At 32.3% G+C, this 22,236-nt stretch overlaps 1 protein-coding gene and 1 non-coding gene across 3 annotated transcripts; both read right to left on the reverse strand.

Moving 5' to 3' along the window:
- Positions 1–640: 640 nt before the first annotated feature.
- LOC7475741 (centromere protein C) lies at positions 641–7,074 on the reverse strand. Of its 2 annotated transcripts, none has more exons than XM_052451712.1 (12): positions 6,840–7,074; positions 6,223–6,428; positions 6,007–6,095; positions 5,821–5,923; positions 5,495–5,700; positions 4,641–5,410; positions 4,348–4,560; positions 4,168–4,255; positions 3,083–3,192; positions 1,906–2,014; positions 1,692–1,799; positions 641–1,088 (listed from the first exon to the last, which is right to left on the reverse strand). In XM_052451712.1, the coding sequence occupies exons 1-12, from the start codon at positions 6,969–6,971 to the stop codon at positions 961–963; spliced, it is 2,262 nt and encodes a 753-aa protein (XP_052307672.1). In that variant the 5' UTR covers positions 6,972–7,074; the 3' UTR covers positions 641–960. The 2 variants fall into 2 exon arrangements, with proteins under 2 accessions (XP_052307672.1, XP_006385477.3); XM_006385415.3 differs by having other exon boundaries at positions 5,522–5,700; positions 6,840–7,073.
- Positions 7,075–7,188: 114 nt separating this feature from the next.
- TRNAS-AGA (transfer RNA serine (anticodon AGA)) lies at positions 7,189–7,270 on the reverse strand. Its single transcript has one exon. It is a non-coding gene; the product is annotated as a tRNA-Ser (tRNA).
- Positions 7,271–22,236: the final 14,966 nt, after the last annotated feature.

A 22,236-nucleotide genomic window follows, 5' to 3' on the forward strand; every position in this document is an offset into this window, starting at 1 on the left:
GCATCATGGTGATTTTACCGGCTAAATAACTAGCACCTAAACACGCATATAATTCAAGAAATGTAAAAAATGATTGCAAAAATAGTCAGATGCATCATATGTTGACTCCAAGACAGTACATCGCCAGTGTCTCGGATTGTGTGAAGACGACAGTCAGGCTCCAGAGAGGATACGAGTACTGGAGACAATACCATCTACTAGCGGGTGAAATGGGCTCTGAATAACACGAATAAAACTCAGTTTTTGTCACCCATAAGTGTAAAACATTCTGCTACGCAAATTAACTGGTGTCGCTTGTTCTTACAAAAACATGCCTTGCCTACCAGATGTTCATGCGAAACATCAGCACGTTACACAAGTGTTGTGACAGTTGAGTTGGATCAGATTGCAGCTTGCTCTGAATCCAAGAAATCTCATTTTGGTCTAGAATCATTGCAGTATAGGCCACAAGCAGCGATTTAATACAAATGGTATGGATTCTTAGTGTGCACAGGCAAATGGTATTGACTCTTAGTATGCACATAATCCATATTGCAGAATTGCAATAGTATGCTTGCTGCTTAGTCACACTATTCAACTATTGTGACAGTTGATGCCTCTCGCACGCAAAACTGAAAGCACGTCTAAATAGAAGGGAGACTTCAAAATTGAACATGATATAATCCTGTGGACTCCATATCATCAAAGTTAATGCCTAGTACTACATTGTGCAGCTCTATATAGAAAATAAGATTCACTAATAAAAACAAAAATTACACAAGATGTGTACGATATCCTTCAACACCCACATCATGAACATCCATGCTAGCCATGTAATTGGGAAGTATATTAGCAGAGTAATTAGGAATTGATGAAACAGAACCAATGACTGCGCAGACAAATTTCATAGAAGCATGGCCTTGCCTATGATTTTTCCTATAAAAGTTATCCTTACAGGCCATAATACCTGATCATACTATCTCAATGCAGAGCAGCTAGTTCAACCAAATCCTTGTATTCATCAGAGACATAAGACTTCACCTTCAGAGCACGTTTTCCTTTATCATTTCCTGGAGACTCGTACTTTATCCCTATTACAGTAGCCAAACCTGCAATATATATTGATCAACAAATTATGAGAGACGCCATGGTGGTTTTGTAAGAAAAGGATTCTGAAGAAATCAAACAAAGTTTCGCTGTCCATTTCTTATTTAACAGCTCATGCAGCTGTAACTTTCTATTAAAGAAGCAAAAAGTCTTCAAAAATAATTACAAGTCTATAAATCAGTTATCATGTCATGCTAAAAGAAATTGCATCATCGTAACCAATATGTTTATTATCCCTTGAAAAAATGTCACTCTCCCAGCAGACCACGATTTATAATGATGACCTACAAAATTAATGAATTATTAGTTTATTTTTTGATAGTGAGCTTGGTTGAAGTGCTTCCATTGAAATTCTTTATCAAAGACAGGTGATGTTTCTTCATACATTAGAAAGTCATCAAAACACGAAATGCAATCCATCAAAGAACCAATTTGTTAAACAAATTAGCACTAAATAGCTTTCAACACAGTCCATCTAGAGAAACAATTTGTTAAACAGATTACCACTAAAAGTTTTCACTACAGCCCAACTAAATGCGACACACTATCATGGCAAAACAAATTCCTTGCAAATCCAAATGCACATAAGAAGGTATGATACTCACTCCCATGAATGCGGCCATATAAAAACCTTTCCCCTTTCCAATACTCCAAAGGTCTTGATCTAATCCTGGTGCTTCGCCTCAGTCCTGTTTCCCATGATGTACCAGAAGCTATGCAAACAACATATATCAAGTTATCAACACGACAACTTTGAGATTTAAAAGAAAAAAAAAACAGAGAGCCCAATGATGGAAAGTTTGACGCAATAGTGAGCACCTGCAAGGCTATGCCTCTTAGAGAGTGATCCATTCTTGCGTCCTTTGGCTGTATGAGATTTTGCTTTGGCTTGTTTATTTAGTGATACCACAGGAGGTTCCTCAACTGTCTGCTCCACAAGATATAATAACAAATTTCAAGAGAAACTTCCAGCAGAAGAACATGAGCCCTTCCCTAATCATTAAAATACCACCAGGGCCTATATAATGATTATATATATATATATATATATATATATATATATGGGGAGGATGCAGGCCTGGGTGAGTAGTCTGGTTAGCTGAAAAGTGCATGTCAGTGTTCCTGTTCACAAGAGGTATGAATGATTCCCGAACCACATGATTCATTTCATTGACCAGTGAACTACCCATGGAATTCTTCAATTAACAGATGCTTTTGTTGTTCATAAGCTTCTGTAGTTGCTTAAACATTAATGAACATATCTGTACAGTTTAAGCTAAGGCAGATCTTCCACACAAGTGATATGATAGTATGACATCAATAAGTACAGTATTTTAGTCGCATGCAACAAAATGTCAGACAGCTCGTCATATGGACATTTAACAATAACTCAATTGTTAGAATTTCATTCTTCTAGAACATACAGGACTATATTGAGTAACACATGCAAATGTTGCTCATCAGTTTAGACCACTTCTGCTAATAGACCAGATGCTGATGAACTTCAACCTTAAACCATCAATGCATGCCAATTATCAACCCACTATGAGCCGATGATTGACCATCAGTGCCAAACATGTTTTAAATAATTGCCACTGCGGACTAGAGATTGAGAAGCATGCTTTACCTATGTAAATCCAACCCTGCATTTCCTTTTATTACACATCAATAACATTACCTAATTGCAGAATTAAACCTGGAAATTGGAACATTAGTTCACACTATTTGAAACTTTTCATTTCAAAGACACGTCTTTAGGACACCATAAAGAGTTCTTTCATAAAATTAGATGGTACAAATAATTAACCACAAAGAATAAAGGAAGAGAATAAAACACTACAAAAGGCAAAATAAGAAATAAAAAGAACAAGTGCTCTTCCTGCTATGTTAAACCATAATCTCTAGATCAATTAATGTCGTGGATGCATGACATAACCAAAATCTTAAACAAGCAAGAGCAGCAAATTAAATAAAATGATGAGCAAGAAATATAAACCTCATCCTGATGCTCTGGACAATTGTCTTTGGTTTGTTCTAGGCCACTGTCTTGGGTTTCGGGGCAACCATCCATTGCATGGTCTTCAACAACTGCAGGACTTAATTGTTCTGCCATAAAAATAGAAAAAAAAAATGAATGGACACAATAAGTTACAGTAATCGATCATGTAAATGACAAGGAGAAAGAAATCAGCCTCCTAAGAGTTTTTTGGTTTGGTGCTAACACATCTCAAACTAGGGTTCCCTAGTAGCATTGAAACTTGTGAAATCTTAGTAAATATCTAATCAATTGATAACTCAAGTCAACAGGGATTTTCATTTGGCAAACATTTTCATTTTTCTTCACAAGTGAAAAATATATTTATCATTTTAAATCTTCCTTCTGTTCCAGGTAATCGGACATGCAAATCATTTGCCTTGAACTAACTGAAATGGTGTTATATATAACTGGTTTGTACCTCCATAGTTTAGAATATAATGCAGTTGTTTGATTGTTCAAAGATATGGTGAATTTAATCTTCACTCACTTCAAGTATATGACACACACATGCGCATGTGCACACACAAAAATAAAAAAAGCATTGGTGTAGGATTCTAGGGTAGGGTAAAACAATCACGCATGATTGTCATTGAATAAACCAGCGATTGAAAATATGACCTGGATAGGCTTAAAGGAGTCATTTGGGGGCCTTGTTGAAGAATGCAATTGTGAAATATGCGCTGAGATTGTATGATTGTGCCTTTTTATAGGATAGACAAAGGATGAAGTTATAAAAGACACTAATTTAAGTGGTGCATATTTCAAAACACGTTTAAATGTTTTTGCTTTCTTCTAACCACTAAGGAGCATGTCTACTTTTCAGAACAGGCGCTCCATGCAAAATCATAAGGAAAGGCTATATCCAAATCCCTCTAGAAGCCCCACTTCAAATGTGCCATAAACAGATAATAACCTTATGGCCTCAGACATAAACTAACACCAACCTACACTTTAGGCAATTATTATTTAGCCAGCAATTATTATTTAGCCAGTTGCATCTGACCAGTAAATTTCACGTAGAAAACAGAGAGAAATTGCCATACCAAACTGATCCTGTGCGTTGTTCAAAAACTCCATGGCTGTGTCATCAGGCTGGGTAGAATCCACAGCTTTCTGCTGAATATCTTCCACCTAAATTGCAGAACCTCAGAAGGTGAGATCCTGATCAAGAGTTTCATGAAAAAGAAAATGGCAAAACATAAGCTAGAAAAGAGGAAACTCACCATGTCCTCCAGTTCATTTGGCCTGTTTGTTTGAATATCCACATCACCACCAATCTGACTTAAATTATCATCTATTACCCCATTATCCACACCAGGGCTGCCACTCTCCACCTCAGCACTAGATTTGCTACAACAAACATCATTACTAGGACCAAGACTAATCAAATTGTCATTCAGAGATTTATCTACTGTTTTATGCTGCATATCCTCCACCTACATTGCAGATCATCACAAGGTAAGATCCTGATCAAGAGTATTAAGACAATGCAAATGCTATTGACGAGGAAACTCACCATGTCCTCCACTGCATTTGGCCCTTTTGTTTGAATATCCATATCACCACCAAGCTGACTTGAATTCTCATCTATGATGACATTATCTGCACCAACATCTCTATTCTTAACCTCAGCACTAGACCTGCTAGGACAACCATCACTACCAGAACCAGGACTAGTCAAGTTGTCATTTAGAGATTTATCTGTTTCAGTTCCAGAATCTCCAATAGCCACGTGAACTGGACTAGTATTACCAGCTGTAGTGTCATCTTCTTCAATTATTAGAGATTTCAGCAGGCTCAAGTCATTTTCAATGTCAACTGGATCAGAGGAATTGTTGATGTTTTTAAGTGAAGAAGCATTTGTTTCTGGTGACTGATCAACATCAAAAACTGAAAATGGATCAGTTGGTGGATTTGACTGCAGTATGCGTTTCCTCAATAACGCTAGCGAAGCCAATGGACTTTTTGGTGGAGTGGGCGAACCAAAACTACAAGAAGAATTTCCTGCAATTTGCTGCCTCATAGGAGTTATAGTCCTTCTCGGTAAATTATGTATGTCTGATAATACATTCCTAGGCTTTGGCAAATTCCCCCCCAAAGCATTCAAACTGGTCTTTTGCACATTCAGCAATTCAGGGAGGCTCAACTTCTCTAGGTCAAGTGCCTTGACCTGCAAGCAGTCCCGTAACAAAGTGACTGCTCCATCCCCATCAAGCTCTTCATAATCACGAGAAAGCAACTCATCTAGAAGTTTATCAACCCTTTTCTCAGCCTTGGCCATTGAACCTACATGGGAATAAAGAATGCAGGATTTTGTATTGTAGATCAGAACTTCAAAGACAAGATAGAATCAATCTAGAGTTGATCAACCTTGTTCCTCGACAAGAAGCCACTCACCAGCTAGTCCTGATTCTTCTGGGACAAGATTTGTTGATTCCCTTAGTTGTGATGCAACATCTGGACTGAATGTTTCTTGTTGTGATCCAGGATTAGCTGGACTAAGAATCTTCTCCATAAAGGTTTCCTGGGAGGACATGGTTGGATAAAGGTGTTGATATTTAGCTGTCCTAGATCTCCTGAAATATAGAAAAAAATTGTGTGATATGGCCAAGCTAAAAATAAAAATGGAATACACACAGAAATGGTGAGGCAATAGAATGCTGTTTATATAACCAAGAAATAAAAATTAATCTTACCCAGGCATTCCAGGTCGACGATGGCGTGGAGCCATTGATGCTCTGGATTGATTCGAACCAATTGAAACACGACCTGTCTGCTTTGCCATTTCTTTTTTAGCATCTGAACAACAATCATCATGTCATGAGCTATTCTTCCAATACAACAACAACTACAACAACAACAACAAAAAATGCACAGGTGACCTTCAAGCCTTTCAAAAGCCAAGAAAAATTGCTCTGGGTCTTTCAGGCTATCAATATCCAAAGTTGGTTCCAAATTCACAGTAGGTTGACTGTCAAATCAGGACATAATAATTATATTTAGTACTGAGTAAAACCACCTCTAATGTAAATTAAACACCAACAATAAGCTCCTTCTACTTTTCACTCTATATTCTTAGAGATGTAAACAGGCTTTACCTTGCATTGGGAAACAAGGAAAACCGAGCACGCTTGCGCCCTAAACCTGGCCTTCGTGCCCGGGGACTTTCTGCATCCTTCTGAGCAACAACTTCACTTTTATCTTCAGGCATTACCCCATTTGGCAAGTCGGCATTGGTAGGTTCTGGAGTAGCATCTAAAATACTTCTCGCCTGCTCTATAAGTTTATCCGGATTTTTGACCGGCTGTAAATCAATCATGTCATCATTAAGTTAGTGGATCCTTCAAGCTTATAAAATCTAAATTAAAAATAAAATAAAAATGGAGGAGATAATGAAAATCAAACTTCAAATTCATAAAACCCTAGAACCTGAGGCTAGAAATCTTTTTTTTTTCTGTGAAAAATAAAAAGGAAGATTGCATGAAGAAAAATAATCAATTAAATAAAGAAGCCACATCTCTTTGGGCTAAAAATGAAGAAAACCTTTTACCCAGGCGCGTTCACTTCAAACTCAAACGAGTAGTACAAGAAGAACAATTTGTAAAAATAGAGGACAAATTGTTTAAAAAATAAACGTGAGACAGTGAAAAATGAGCTAAATATTCAGAGGAAAGTGAAGAACAATCCCTTGAAAAAAGGGTAAAGAGGGGGATACCAGGGATTTGAGGAGATTGTGGGCGGAGAGAAGATCATCGGGATCATTAGTAGGCTTAGGAAGAGAGCCTAATGTTCTTCGGAAGAGAGACAATCCGCTGTATCCCTGCAGCGGATCCTCCAGTTCCGTCATTTGAAAAAAAAAATGAAATAGCAGAGAGTAGAGGAAGAGATGGGGAGAAAACTGGCTGTTGTTTTAAGTCGGGGGATTCGAAAAATCACAGCGAGCGGGATGGATTGGGTGTTTATACCACGGCACTGTAGCCTTTTCGTTTTAGGCAAAATAAAATTATCTTAAAAAGACACGTGTCTCAAGAGTTTTGGTTAAAGCAAAAGAGAAATATGAAATCCGTGAACGGCAGGATTCGAACCTGCGCGGGCAGAGCCCACATGATTTCTAGTCATGCCCGATAACCACTCCGGCACGTCCACTGCACTTCTTGTTATATTTGATCTTAATTAAAACTTAATACTGCACTAACGAACGAGCTGGACAGCAGATCACTCATTTGCCCGCATATATATCTGGGTTTGTTTTTAGTTTTCTTTAGGTACTTTTAAGAATTCTGTTAAGAACTGCAGGAGTCATCTTAAGAATACTAGTTACTCCTACTGTCTTTACTGGATTAGAAATATCAGTGCTTGATTTGATTCCTTATCAGTTCCTGAGGGTTATGAGTCGTTGCGTTTGAAAAATGTGAGTCGACTCGTATTTTTAAAATAATACTAACCATCTAGGTGGTGCCCCAGTGGTAAGAGCTTAGGACCAAGAGGTTTGCTCCCTCTGTGGTCTCAGGTTCGAGCCCTGTGGTTGCTCATATAATGGTTACTGGAGGCTTACATGGTCGTTAACTTCAGGACCTGTGGGATTAGTCGAGGTGCGCGCAAGCTGACCCGGACACCCACGTTAAACTAAAAAATAAAAAAATACTTTTTTAAAACGTTCCTTAAAATATTTTAAGATTCTCATCTCTATCTCCATCTTTTAATTAATTTGATAACTTCACAACAATTAATTTCAACCATTGGATTTGAAAAAATTAAAAAACAAAAAAAATCATAAAAATAAGAGAAACACAGAAAAATAGAATACAGAGGATTTTAATCAAATGGAACCCGTTCACAAAATCAACCAAGATTGCCATCAAATGTAATCTCATGTGGGGAATTAATAGATATAAAAATTACACAACTTTATTGAAGAGCTTGCGAGATATATGAATTTGAAATTTTAGATCTTAAAACTTGAAAATTGAGTTTTTATTTTGTTTTGCTGGTTTAAAATAATTTTAAGATGTTATTTGTGTTCGGAATATTGAAGGGAGTGTTTTTCATGTAGTTTTGCATCCAAAACTAGCCTAGAAATGATTTGACATGGTGGCTAATGTACAAAATCAAATTTCATATGGATAAGATTTGTCGAGGAAAATAAAGACAGATAATATATTATACATAAAACCATAGTTTTAAAATCCGGCCCGGCCCAGCGGGTCGACCCGGGACCCGGGTGACCCGAGACTGGAACTGGGGCGGGTTGATGAAAAAACCGGTTAGGGAATTAGCCCGACAAAACCTGGTCGACTCGGGTAAACCCAGCTGAGACCCGGTTGTTTTATATATATAAAATGTTACCGTTTTAGTTTTTTACTATCAACCCATTTGTAACATAAAGACAGAATCACAAAAAACCTAATCGCTTCTCTCATCTTTCTGTTCTTTCTTTCGTTCGAGTTACTCAAGTGGGTTGTTCATTCTGCTGTCCTCATTGGTCTGAGATTTGACAGGAAAAGAAAATCTTTTTCTTTTCTTATTGCTATGTTTGTTTCTCGGAATTCACTTTCCAAATTTTCCTGTGTTTGTTTGACATTAGAAAAGTTGGTCAACGGAAAACACTTTCCAGTCAAAGGAAAATTTGGTTTGGTTTTCAAGGAAGTGTTTTCCTGGAAAATTTGGGTGGAAAATACTTTCCGGAAGTTGTGAAAAATTTAGAATTGTCATATGATTTGTTGATTATATCAAATTTGGTCCTCATTCTTTTGATAGTTACTTATTTTATTTGAAATAATTTATGAAATTTTAATTATTATTATTTTAATTTCTTCATCTTTTATTTCTTTTTATTTTTTAGATTTGATCTCTATTATTTTGATTATTATTTATTTTATTTGAGATAATTTATGAAATTATATTTTTTTCAATTTCATTCTCATTCAACTTTTTAATTTGAAAGATTTGTTCCTTATTATTTTAATAAACTTGAGAAAAATAAAACATTAATAAGTTATTTTCCAGCTCATTTTCCATGACATAACCAAACACTAGAAAGTGTTTTCCAACTTATTTTCCATTACATTACCAAACATCAGAAAATAATTCACTTTTCTAGAATTCACTTTCCTGAAATTCACGTTCCCGGAATTCACTTTCCAACCCGTTTGTTTGCTGGAAAGTAGTTTCCTTTTGGAAAGTGAATTCCAGGAAAAGTGAATTCCGGAAAAGTATTTTTCGATGTTTGGTAGTGTAATGGAAAATAAGTTGGAAAACATTTTCAGTGTTTGGTTATGTCATGGAAAATGAGCTGGAAAATAACTTATTAATGTTTTATTTTTCTCAAGTGTATTAAAATAATGAGGAACAAATCTTACAAATTAAAAAGTTGAATGAGAATGAAATTGAAAAAAAATATAATTTCATAAATTATCTCAAATAAAATAAATAATAATCAAAATAATAGAGATCAAATCTAAAAAATTAAAAAAAAAATGAAAGGTGAAGAAATTAAAATAATAATAATTAACATTTCATAAATTATTTCAAATAAAATAAGTAACAATCAAAAGAATGAGGACCAAATTTGATAGATAAAAAATTTCAATTAAAAAATGATAAGGAAAAAGCAAATAACAATTATAAAAATAAGAACCGAAATTAATATAAAAATTAAATTTTAAGAGAAGGAATTGAAAAATAAATATTCAAAACAAATTATATATAGCAATCAAAAGTTTGAGGATCAAATTTGATATAATCAGCAAATAATGACATTTCTAAATTTTTCACAACTTCCGGAAAGTGTTTTCCGCCCAAATTTTCCAGGAAAACACTTTCCTGAAAACCAAGCCAAATTTTCCTTTGACTGGAAAGTGTTTTCTGTTGACTAACTTTGCTAATGACAAACAAACATAGGAAAGTTTGGAAAGTGGTTTCCCGGAAACCACTTTCCAAAAAACAAACACGGCCAAAAGGGAAAACACTTTCTTGGAAACCAAAAAATTTTTCTTTCACTGGAAAGTGTTTTTCGTTGACCGAAAAGTGTTTTCTGTTGACCAACTTTTCTAATGGCAAACAAACACAGGAAAGTTTGAAAAATGGTTTCCCGGAAAGTAAATTCCAGGAAACAAACATGGCCCAAAAAGAAACTACTTTCCAGCAAACAAACGGGGCTTTAAGATTCGTAGTTTTTCTTAGATGAGAGAAAGAGTAGAAACAAAGGGTACACTCTCTAGAAGATGGGGGCTGCTAAATTAGAAAAAAGGTATAGATGGGAATGATATTGGTCAAATAAAATGGATGTGTTATGTTAGATTCTGTCAGTGGATGTTTCCAAGTTTTCCTTTCCTTGGCACTTGGCTCTTGAGGGGAGATTTCCAGTTCTCAGGAGGGATTAGAGAATAGAGAATAAATCAGGGTATCGATCGATGAAATGGGAAACGAGTTGATTCGCTTGGAGAGTTGGGAAAATAGGGATTTCAAATTTGCTTGAGTTAGGATTTGATCTGCTGTTTGAAAAATTCACCCACCAATTGTGACTGTTTGAATCAAAGTTTAATTGTGTTTTTGGGTTAATCTTGAGTTTGTGGAGACTAAGGTTGCTGCTTTGAGAGGACATAATAGTTGTGTTTGAAAAATTCTTTTTTTTTGTTGACCCGGGTCAACCCATCTGACCCGTGACCCGATCATTATACCGGGTCGGGTTTAAAAACTATGCATAAAACTAAAGGGTGTGCGGAAATCACTTTTCTCCCACACCCAATGCATTGTGGATTACAATAGTAATCCACAATGCATTCCTCTCTCTTTTTTTCACCTTTTTTTTTTGCACTTTTTCATTTTTTTTGTTCCAACTTTTCCTTTTTTTCATTTTTTTTTCCAAAATTACTTTCCTATTTTTTTTTCCAACTTTCCTTTTTTTCCTTTTTTTCATTTTTTTTCTTTTTGTTTTCTAAAATTATTTTTGTTTATTTTACTTTTTAAATATTGAGCTGGTTAAAAATTTCGCTTTGTAATTTTTTTCTTTAAAATACTGTGGATTGCTTGCTAAGGTGTTTTTCCACATAATTTTTCTATTTTATTTTTTTATTTTTCAAAATTATATTTTTTGATTTTTTTATATTGAGCTGATTGAGAATTTAGTTTTGTAATTTTCTTTTTTTAAAACATTGTTGATTGCTATAGTGTTTCTCCGTATGATTTTTTTTTTGTTTTTATTTTTTAATGATTTTCTTAGAAATTATCTTTTTTTATTTTATTTTTTAATATTGAGCTGATTAAAAATTACAGTTACAATATGTGGGGAAAGCACTGTAGCTTTCCTCACAAAACATTATTGAGAATTACAATTACAAGTCATTACAAATAAGGCTAAATCATGTGGGCAAGCACTGTAGCTTTAATCACAAAACACTGTGAATTGCTACAGTGTTTCCAACATGATTTTTTTTTCCTTTTTTTTTGGTGTTTTTTCTTTCTAAAATTGTCTGTGTCGATTTGATTTTTTTAATATTGAGCTGATTAAGAATTTAACTTTGTAATTTTTTTTCTTTAAAACACTGTGAATTGTTGCAGTGTTTTCCCATATGATTTTTTTCAAAATTATCTTTGTCGATTTTTTTTTTAATATTGAATTGGTTAAGAATTATAATTACAATAAAGCTAAATCATATAGGGAAAGTGTTGTATTTTTTCTCACAAAACACTATGGATTGCTACAGTATTTCTCTAAATGGTTTTTTATTTTATTTTATTGGGGAAAGCACTGTAGTTTTCATCACAAAACATTGTCAATTGCTATAACGTTTTTCCTCATGGGTTTTTTTCCTTCCAAAATTATCTTTGTTGGTTTTTTTTTAATATTAAGTTAGTAGAAAATTTAGCTTTGTAATTTTTTTTTGCTTTTTATTAACAGAAAAGCTAAATCATGTGGCGAAAGCACTGTATCTTTCCTCCCAAAACACTGTGGATTGCTACAAATCATTTTGTTCAGTCTTTAAGTTTTTTATCACCAACACAATTTTTTTTTTCTCTCATGAAATACTAGCTCCATCATACTTTAGTTTCTATTACTTATCTAGTGCTAATTTACAATTATAACACTATCAAGTATATTTGTTTTATAAGCCCGCGGTGGCGCGTGAGCATGCCATCTTGTTATTTATATAAATGGTGTGGCATTTACCTTCTTCGGGTCTATATATCTAGGTTGCATCTTAGACAAGCAATTGAGTTTGGTTTTAAGCTCAAGTTTTATTATTATTATTATTACTACTACTACTACTAGTATTAGTATTTTTTTAAATAGAACATTATTTATCACTCCATCAAATATAAATTTAATGAAATTATTGATCAATACTTAAAAAAGTGGGGTTTCACTATTCATTTAAATGGTTTTTGTTTGGCTTTCAAAATGACGTTGCTTTACAGCTTTGGCTTATGACAAGACATGTTTTGACGAAAAACTATTTTAAATTTTTTTGGCATGTCCTCAAAATAATGTTGTTTTTCTTATTTTTCTTATCAACTATTAGTGTTATTTCTTATAGAAAGGTGCCGTTTTGAAAAAAATATATATATAGTTATTTTTTGGCACATTTTTGAAACAACGCCTTTTTGCCCATTTTTCCATCAATTATTAGTGTTACTTTTTTTTTAGAAAACGATGTTGATTTTCTTTCTTATATATGCATTTTGCTTCTATCTTGTGAAATGATGTAGCTATGTGGGGTTTATTTTGGCTTCAATTCTTGCTATTGTTCTCTTCACTAAGTAATTATTGGTTTTGTGATGATTTATTTATGTTTTTTTTTAATTTTAGTTTTATTATGACATGTTTACATAATGAAAGACTAGATAAATGACTTGAGTTTCGTTGATTTTTTTTTTGAGAATCGATGAAGCTTTATTAAAAAAAAATCAAGTCAAATAACACACCTTAATAGAGCGAACGTAGATTTGAAGTTCTAAGGTGGGCAAAAAGAAGGAAAATTAAATATTATAGTACATTGGGGTGAAAATTAAGCATGACAGTGCATGTAACATGAGAAGCTAGTTAAGTGCAATGTTAAACATCAACAATGGCAGTGGTAACATTGCAACAGCGGTAGCGAAGAAAAAATCAAAATACAAAGTTAATGAAAGGGAAAAATTGTGTGTTCAGGATTAAAGAGATAAGTGTTGGTTGTGGCTGCCTGACAATTCCATCGTTAAAGTAAGTGGCGCACGAGAAAAGATAGATTTAATAGTGGAATGAGCTATTGAAGCGTAAACTTGATATTTATAAGTGAGCATATATGTGAGCAAAACAAGTCGGCAAACATGGAAGAGAAACACTTGTTACAATAAAAAGAAGAAGAGAAACTGGCCTATGGTGTGCTGGTTTAGTATTAAACATCAGTTTCCGTCTTGCTTTGGCTGGTAGGATATGTTGGTGAATTGGCTAGATCTCTGATGAAGGCGTAGCAATCGAGCCAGGGGTTGTTGCATGTTGTGGGAAAACGTTCATTCGAGTGAAAGGGCTGGGCGCAGGTCGTGTTGCAGAGCTTGATGAGGCAGCAATCATGTCTAATGTGACATGTGTTTCAGATAGTTTTTGCTGTCGGGGAAGCTCATTGATGTCATCTTCGAAGACATCATTGAATATGTTTGAGATGACTATTTCGTATTAATTATTGCATGCTCTGAATGAACCAAATCTCAGCTGAAAAATCCAGGTTTTGTTGAGCTTGGTTGCCATTGAAGGGGTAGAAGGATCTTTGAATCCTCTGTCGTACACATAATGATGCGTCATTGAACCAAAGAAATTTTCAGCAGCTTTACCAACTAGAAGAAAGTTAGCCACACCCTCCCTATTTGTATCAGCACATTCCCCACACAAAACCTATATGAATGTATAGATAATTCGTGAGGAAGAAAAGGCTGGTCGACATGAAATATAATCAAATGAATCAAGCAATATGTAATGCAAGAGGTTGCTCACCATAGGACTGGACTGGCAAAGAAGTTACAGCATTGTGCTCAATGCACATGTAATTGTTGACTCGACCACTCAGTTTTTAATTGCAGGTTTGGCAACTTGGATAGCATCATCCTTTGAATATATCAAAATCAACAATGGTTGTTGCTCTACAGGTGAACCTTAATGCAAGTAGATATTAATTCCTTGTATGATGACCAGACAAAAATCAATAAGTAAATTGGCAAAGCGTAAACATCTTGACCTAAGAAGAAAAAGTTACAAAAAAAAAACAGTATGTTTACAGGGATTAATGCAGAGGATATCCCTGATTGTTCTCCAATTCTCATTAATCTGCTCCTTAAGCGGTAGGACAACATTTGAAGATTAAGGGAGCTGATGTATTTCAATAGGGATTTCAACACGAAACAAATAGAAGAAAAAATAGTCAAACAAAAGCAACAACATGAATGCAGAAGCCAATCACCTAAACAATTGCCTAGAGGAAGCCAAAAACACAGTAAAAAAACCAGTGGCAAAAAGGAAAGGCTACAAATGACAAATAAGAGGAAATCCGAGGGGAAATAAAGGCTATATACTATCTCACCAAAAGACACCCATTGTTTCCCAGTGTATCATAAAAAATAATTTGAAGAAGACACCAACCCAATAACCCAGACCACAAATGCCCCCATCACTAGAGGCAAGTGATGGGAAAAGCCAAGGAAGCAGTAATTGGAATAGGAATAGGAATTGGAAAGCCAACCAAACCATAAATGAAAAGAACCCTCAACAACTGGTAATATCCAAACGAAACCAGAATTTGGGCAAGAGAGAAAAGGAAACAAATAGCCAAGCTAACTCATCCCAGAACAACCACATGTCTAATCCCAGGAAACCAAAGCACGATCACCTAGCAAAGAGAACAAAGCATAACCACACCACAAGTGGGGTGGACATTAAATGTACAATGATGGCACACACACTAACCATATAAGGATGAGGCCCACCAGATCCTCATAATTTACAGACACATGCCTTGGACACCCAGAAACAGGCGCGCGCTAGAGACTTCAACAGACAGAACCGGTCGAAAACTTTTGTCAAGCAACAACACCGAGAAGCAAGCCACAATAGCACCAATTAACGCGAGATAAATGGTGATAATGAAGGAAGAACAACGAAAAGCACTGCTTGAATCCACAGTGGATTCACTCACATGCCACTTAGTTTTTTTTTTTAATGCATAAAGTCATTTATAAGAGAAAATATGATAAAAGAGATGAAGTAGACTTATCAAACATTTTGAGAATTTTACACCCGTAACAAACTAATAATAGGCTCTTCATCCAAATGATTAATAATTCAAGGGATATTTGCAAGGATTCGCCTTTATTTATTTTAGTTATATATATAGTCATAAAATCTTGTTTAATATCTTAAGAAATTAAACATTATAAAAAAGAAAGAGAAAAACTTATTTGTGGTTACAAAATTCTAGATAACTATTTAGTTTTCATTTATCAGAATACAACAATAATTCACTCACCATAGAAAAAATTCAAATTAAAATATAATTAAGAATTGATTATTAAAAAAATAATTCTTCTATCAAGACAACAATAATAAAGCATCCAATTCTATGAAACCTTGATAATTTTAAAAGAAGATTCAATTGAAAGTTGTAAGATAAAATATACAGCTTTGACACTGTAATAAAATTTAACTTAAAATGAAACTCGAGGTGAATTAACCTACTATTGATCCTTTTTTTAATTTTCAAAAATCTCAATAAAAATACATCATATTATTTCCCCGTTTGTTTGCTAGAAAATAGTTTCTTTTTAGAAGAAAAGTGAATTTCAGAAAAGTGAATTATTTTCTAATGTTTGATAGTATAATGGAAAATAAGTTGGAAAACACTTTCTAGTGTTTGGTTATGTCATGGAAAATGAGCTAGAAAATAACTTCGTAATGTTTTATTTTTTTCAAGTTTATTAAAATAATAATGAACAAATCTTACAAATTAAAAAGTTGAATGAGAATGAAATTGAAAAAAAATATAATTTCATAAATTAACTCAAAATAAAATAAATAATAATCAAAATAATAGAGATTAAATCTAACAAATAAAAAAAATTTAAAGATGAATAAATTAAAATAATAATAATAACCATTTCATAAATTATTTCAAAAAAAATAAGTAACAATCAAAAGAATAAGGATCAAATTTGATAGATAAAAGATTTCAATTAAAAAATGATAAGGAAAAAGAAAATAACAATTATAAAAATGAGGACCAAAATTAATATAAAAATTAAATTCTAAGGGATGAAATTGAAAAAAAATATTCAAAAAAAATATATATAGCAATCAAAAGTTTGAGGACCAAATTTGATATAATTAGCAAATAATATGACATTTCTAAATTTTTCACAACTTCCGGGAAGTGTTTTCCGCCCAAAATAAAAGGAAAACACTTTCCTAGAAACTAAGCCAAATTTTTCTTTGACTGGAAAGTGTTTTCCGTTGACCAACTTTTCTAATGACAAACAAACACAGAAAAGTTTGGAAAGTAGTTTTCAGAAAACTATTTTCCATCAAACAAACGCCATTTGAACTAAAACTTAAAGAATGAGATTTCTTTTGATTTAATTAAAAACATATAACTTACATTAATTACCAGGTAATAATTTGCATCCTAATTTTTTGTACACCACAACACAATATTTATAGTTTGCTACTAGTTTTTGACTCGCTGCATGTCAAATCATTTTTTTCCAACCTCAAATAAAATATAAATATTTTAAAAAGTAAAAAAAAATGATAAATATTGACCAAAACACTTCTAAAATACTTAAATTGTGACATATTGGACGTCATATTAAAAAAAAATATTATGAAGGCAATATATTAAATCAACTTAAACTAATTATGATTAACTTGCAAAACTTGCAATATGGGATGTAAGATTATGATAAAACTATGAAAACCATATTAAAACAAATTAGAACACCCAATTATCAATACTAAAAAAAGGGTCTATTAACAACTACCTTATTCATTGCAGATAAAACTAAAATATGTTGCTAATAAAAATCAGTAATAGAATTAGCAACTGATAATATTAAATGCAAATTATAGATGCTAATTTCTTAAAGCAACAACTTATTTGTTGCTGAAATTTCGTTGTTAATTAGATAAATCAACAACAGATGTTCCATTACTAATCATAAACTGCAATTTTGTTGATGATCCGTTATTTATTAACAATGGAAAATTTGTTGTTAATCTGTTGGTAATCAATAATGGAAAATTTGTTGCTAATCCGTTGATTTGTCCAATAAATATTTTTTTAAACATGAATTTGTAAAAAATTCTCATTTATTGAATTTCTTATAATTATTTGTGGATATTTCAAAAATAGTAGAAAATATATAAAGAACATAAATTAATACTAGAAATTATTTTATCAATAATAATAAGTCAAATAAAAATAAATTTCATATTAAATTCCAAAATCCTGTTAAACTTACATCAATATAGATAAAGTCACAATTTAATAAATATGTTCTATCATGGAGGTGGTGGTGGAAACGAACCAAGACAATGTTGATCATCATAAGGTGGGATTGGTAAATGGTGGTTGAGGCTTAGGTCGATATATTGGTACAAACAAGGGATACATAAGTGTCGTCATCTGTGGAGCCACATGTGATGACATAGATGAAATCATAGGTGTCGATATACCTTGATCCATATTTGATGCCCAAGCTTGGTATTCCATGTTACTAAGAAATTTTTAGATAGAAGTCATCTCCTATTATAGTGATAAAATATGACCATCTCTTTTCTTTATTTGCTCTTTCAATACCTAAATTGATGAACTAGGAGGTGTTGACTTTATTATGCAGGATTGTGATGAACCACTCATACTAACCATGGATTTCGGCATACCAGGTGCACCATATATTCTACCCTTTGTAACTCCTTTTACAGCTACACACCAAGCTGCTCCATTTAATGAAGGATGATTTTCTCGATCAGTTTCATATCTTGAAATCATCTCATTTATATAATTCTCTTACAATAAAATTAAATGTAATAATAAATTCATTTTAACTTTAAATAATAATTAAATTATGTAAAAAAAATTACTTGCAACAACTTTTTTAGACTTGTTAACTATAAAGGTTCTGATGCAACATCGAAAACACATCATCCCATAGAGGTTCTTTTCCACCTGTTTTATCTTGCTATTAACCAAAAAATATATATTACAAAATATAAATATAAAAATTTCAAGTTCATTATAAAAAATAAAAAAATCCATACCATGCTAGCTTGATATGATATAAATGACACTATACCTTCAGAATGAGTGCTTAATATGCCATATGTTTCAGTTAGCTGATTATTCCTTACAGATTTTGATCTCCTTTGAAATTCAGGGGTGAACCAAATATCTTTAATCATTTGATTCCAATTGTCATTATTTATCCAAATTGGACCTTTATTAATGCAATCCATTATATTTGTGGTCTTTCTGTCCGACATAGCTATCTTACGAGCTCGTGTCAACTGTTGGTTCAAAACAATTCTAGTCTTATCTTCTCAAATCTTACAAACAATTGGTTCATCATCCTCGAAAAATGTATATTTTTATACCAAAGAAACAAAGACAAAGCTCAACATAGTTGTTAACTAGCCTCTACAATTACAATGTATAGACAAATAGTAGCCGAAAAGATGAACAAAAAATATTGTTAAAATAATAACTTCTTAACCACATCATAAAGAACTAATTAAAGATGGTTATAATAGCAAAAAGGTAAGCTACATTGACAAATCTAGAGGACCCAATGTGCACAACCCAAAAACTTCGCAACTCCAAGTGCAAATAAGTAATGTGATGTAAAGGGTTCAACAACCTGAAATTAAAAAAAAAAACAAGATGAGCAAGAGTATTTGTATTAAGAAATTAAAAAAATAAATTAATAGCATTACTTTAACTAGAAGGAAGATACATAGTAATAAATAAATAATATAAGTAAATATAAGATTGCAATCTTAAATCTAAGATTTTTCTTGATATGCTTTAAAAGGTATAAACTGCAAATCATAAATTGAGTACTATCATATTGTTTTGGGGAATTTCAAAATCCAATAAGTGATATATTAATATTTAATACCAATTAGAATTAGTACCGAGTAAAATGATTCAACAAGTACAGATCCTTCCTTCCTTCTTTCCTTTGCTATTATATACAATTATCTCTACCAAGACAATAACTGAGCATATATTTATATGTAAACAATGTTCCTTCCATAAGCCTATAAATTGTCTTGAAATTTGAGGATTTGGCACTATAAACACAAACTCAAGACATTATAGGGTGGACATCTCTAAAACTTAGGAAGGTTATAAATGCATGTTGAAGTTTCATCATATACAACCTCAAATCACCAAATAAAGTATATATATTTCATATCTCAATATATAATAAGTTGAGAAGAGTAATAAATGGGTTTTTATTATAAAATTCATATGAATTACAAATAATTCTTCATGCTTTTATATATAAGACTGATAATATTAGTTTCTACATCAAAAACTTTCAAAAACATTATAGATGCAAATGCCTTTTCTTGGTAAACACATTTATTAGTTATCTGTTTTGTTGATGTAATAATCATTGCATACAACTGTAATCAGAAATTTGAATTCTTGATTTTATTTATTTGTTGGAGCATGTAAATCACACAAGTCAAATTATAACCATGAAATTAATGATTGTAAACATCAATAAACTAAGTTACACTCTCTCTGTGCTCTGTCTATAGTATCATCAAGTACTGACCATCCAACTTTTATTTTCCCATTCAACACAAAGCTCACCCCTCCTTTCTCTATATATTTGTTTCCCATCACACCGACCTCACCCCACTTCAACTCTAGCCAGTTAATGAACTTAATATGAAATACATCATTTATCTGCCATGTTTTAGACTTTTATTAGCCGATAGGAATTACAAAGATAAAGAACATTATTAAGAATTAGAAACATTAACATGTGACGACAACCATATTTAACAAATAATTTGCAATATATCGACAAAATTATTCTTGTCATCGATAAAATTAGTTAATAAAACAATATATATTCTCTCTAAATTACGAACACAATCTCTCAAACATGGGTTTCTAATTATACTTGCTATCTTTGTTGCACCAAATTTATTCTTTACAAGATGAAATCTTTAGGAGCACATATTCACTGGAGAAGAAATTAAAAAAGTGACAGATGGTGTTTTTAGAATATATTTGGCAGTGTGGTTGCGGTTGCTTTTCAAATAACTTTTTGTGCCGAAATGCATGCCAATGATGTTTTTTCATTTTTTAAAAATTATTTTTGACATCAGCACATCAAAACGATTTAAAACATACAAACCATATTAAATTTTAGCAAAAACAAATTTTTGAATTTTTTGGGAACGCGGTCCCAAACGGTTTCTTAGAGAAGGACACCTTGGGAGCACATATTCACGAAGAAGAAATTAAGAAAGTGACAAAGATAGGGTTTTTAGAGAAAGAAGAAAGGGACATATGCATGGGTTATGATTTTTTTGGAGAATGAAAGGTTTCTCTTATGAAATTGGTATATGCCTGTGTGAGTTTTTTTTTGTTTTGTTTTCAAGGGATACATGCACCAATTAATTATTAACACATAATTATTTTTTATTTTTTTCATAAAAGTATAATTCTAATATTTTCTTTTTAACAACAACAAATTTTTTCATTGTAAATTTCATGCCACCATGTTAGCAATGGAAAATCCGTTGCGGATTCTTAATATATTAATTTTTTTTAATAACTGATTTTGCGTTGCTAAATCCGTTGCTAACATTAAACAATATATATATATATATAATTCGTTACTAATTTGTTGCTAAATCAGCATCTAAATTATTTTGTTGCTAACATTCGATGTTAATGACCCTTTTTTTAGTAGTGTATAGTGAACCAAATATTAAAGGTTGAAACAAAAATAAAAATAAAAATGGATCCAAAAACAACCGCTAGCAACTTTTTTAAAATTATTAGTAATATTAATTAAAAGACCAAATTACCTCTAAAACCAAATGATTATAACGAAAAAACCAATATGAGATTACAAATAGGCTCATGAAGTCAAACTTTAAAAGTTTTGATTTTAAGGGCAATAGAGTAATTACACAATGCTTTGAAAAATGAAATTTCAGACAAAAAAAAACACCAAAAAGTGAAACTTGAACAATAGCTTCCTAGTATTGGCAATAATTTGATTGCAACACAAAAGTTCCAATAAAAAAATTATCATGGCTTTTGATAATTTTGTTCAACCGACCATTCCACTATTTGATGATTATTATGATCATTTGAGCATGTTAATGGAGAATTTTTAAGATCAAAGGAGTATTGATAAATTATTTCTCAAGGAATAATTGAACTACTATTCGGATCAACAATAACGAATGTGCAGAGAACATAAATTCAAACCGCAACAATTGAAAGGTTTCAAGGCAGATAATATCTTTTCCAATCAATTAACCAATCAATTTTGGAAACCATTCTTTGTAAGGAAACCTCCAAGGATATTTGGTGTTCAATGAGAAAGAAGTATCAATGAATAACTAAAGTAAAGAGGTAGCAACTTTAAACATTTTGAACAAAATCTGAACTGCTTAGGATGAATATGAGAGAGTTAGTCACATACTATTTTCAAGAATAATGGCAATCGTTAACAAGATACAAACTCATGACAATAAAATGGATGATATTACCATTACTGAGAAGATTCATATATCATTGACACTAAAATGCCATTTTATTGTTGATGAGCATGAGAGTAATACATCAAAATTTGTAGCCACATATCATCTTAATGAAAAATTGTCTTTAAAAATTAACGTGTTTTTTTTAATGATCATGTTTACAGTACATATAATGCTTATACACTGAAAAAAATATTTTATAGTGATGACAGACTAAAAAACTTACAATAAATATGGCAATATGCCTTGTCAATAATTTGTTTGCGTGAAGGATATTCTAAAGGTGTTGCTTCTAGTGAGGAAAGAAAGCGATAGAGATTAGAATATAGATGTAAGTATAAGACATGTATTG

This window comes from Populus trichocarpa, chromosome 3 (assembly GCF_000002775.5).
Source record: "Populus trichocarpa isolate Nisqually-1 chromosome 3, P.trichocarpa_v4.1, whole genome shotgun sequence".
In the NCBI taxonomy this organism is placed as follows: Eukaryota; Viridiplantae; Streptophyta; class Magnoliopsida; order Malpighiales; family Salicaceae; genus Populus; species Populus trichocarpa.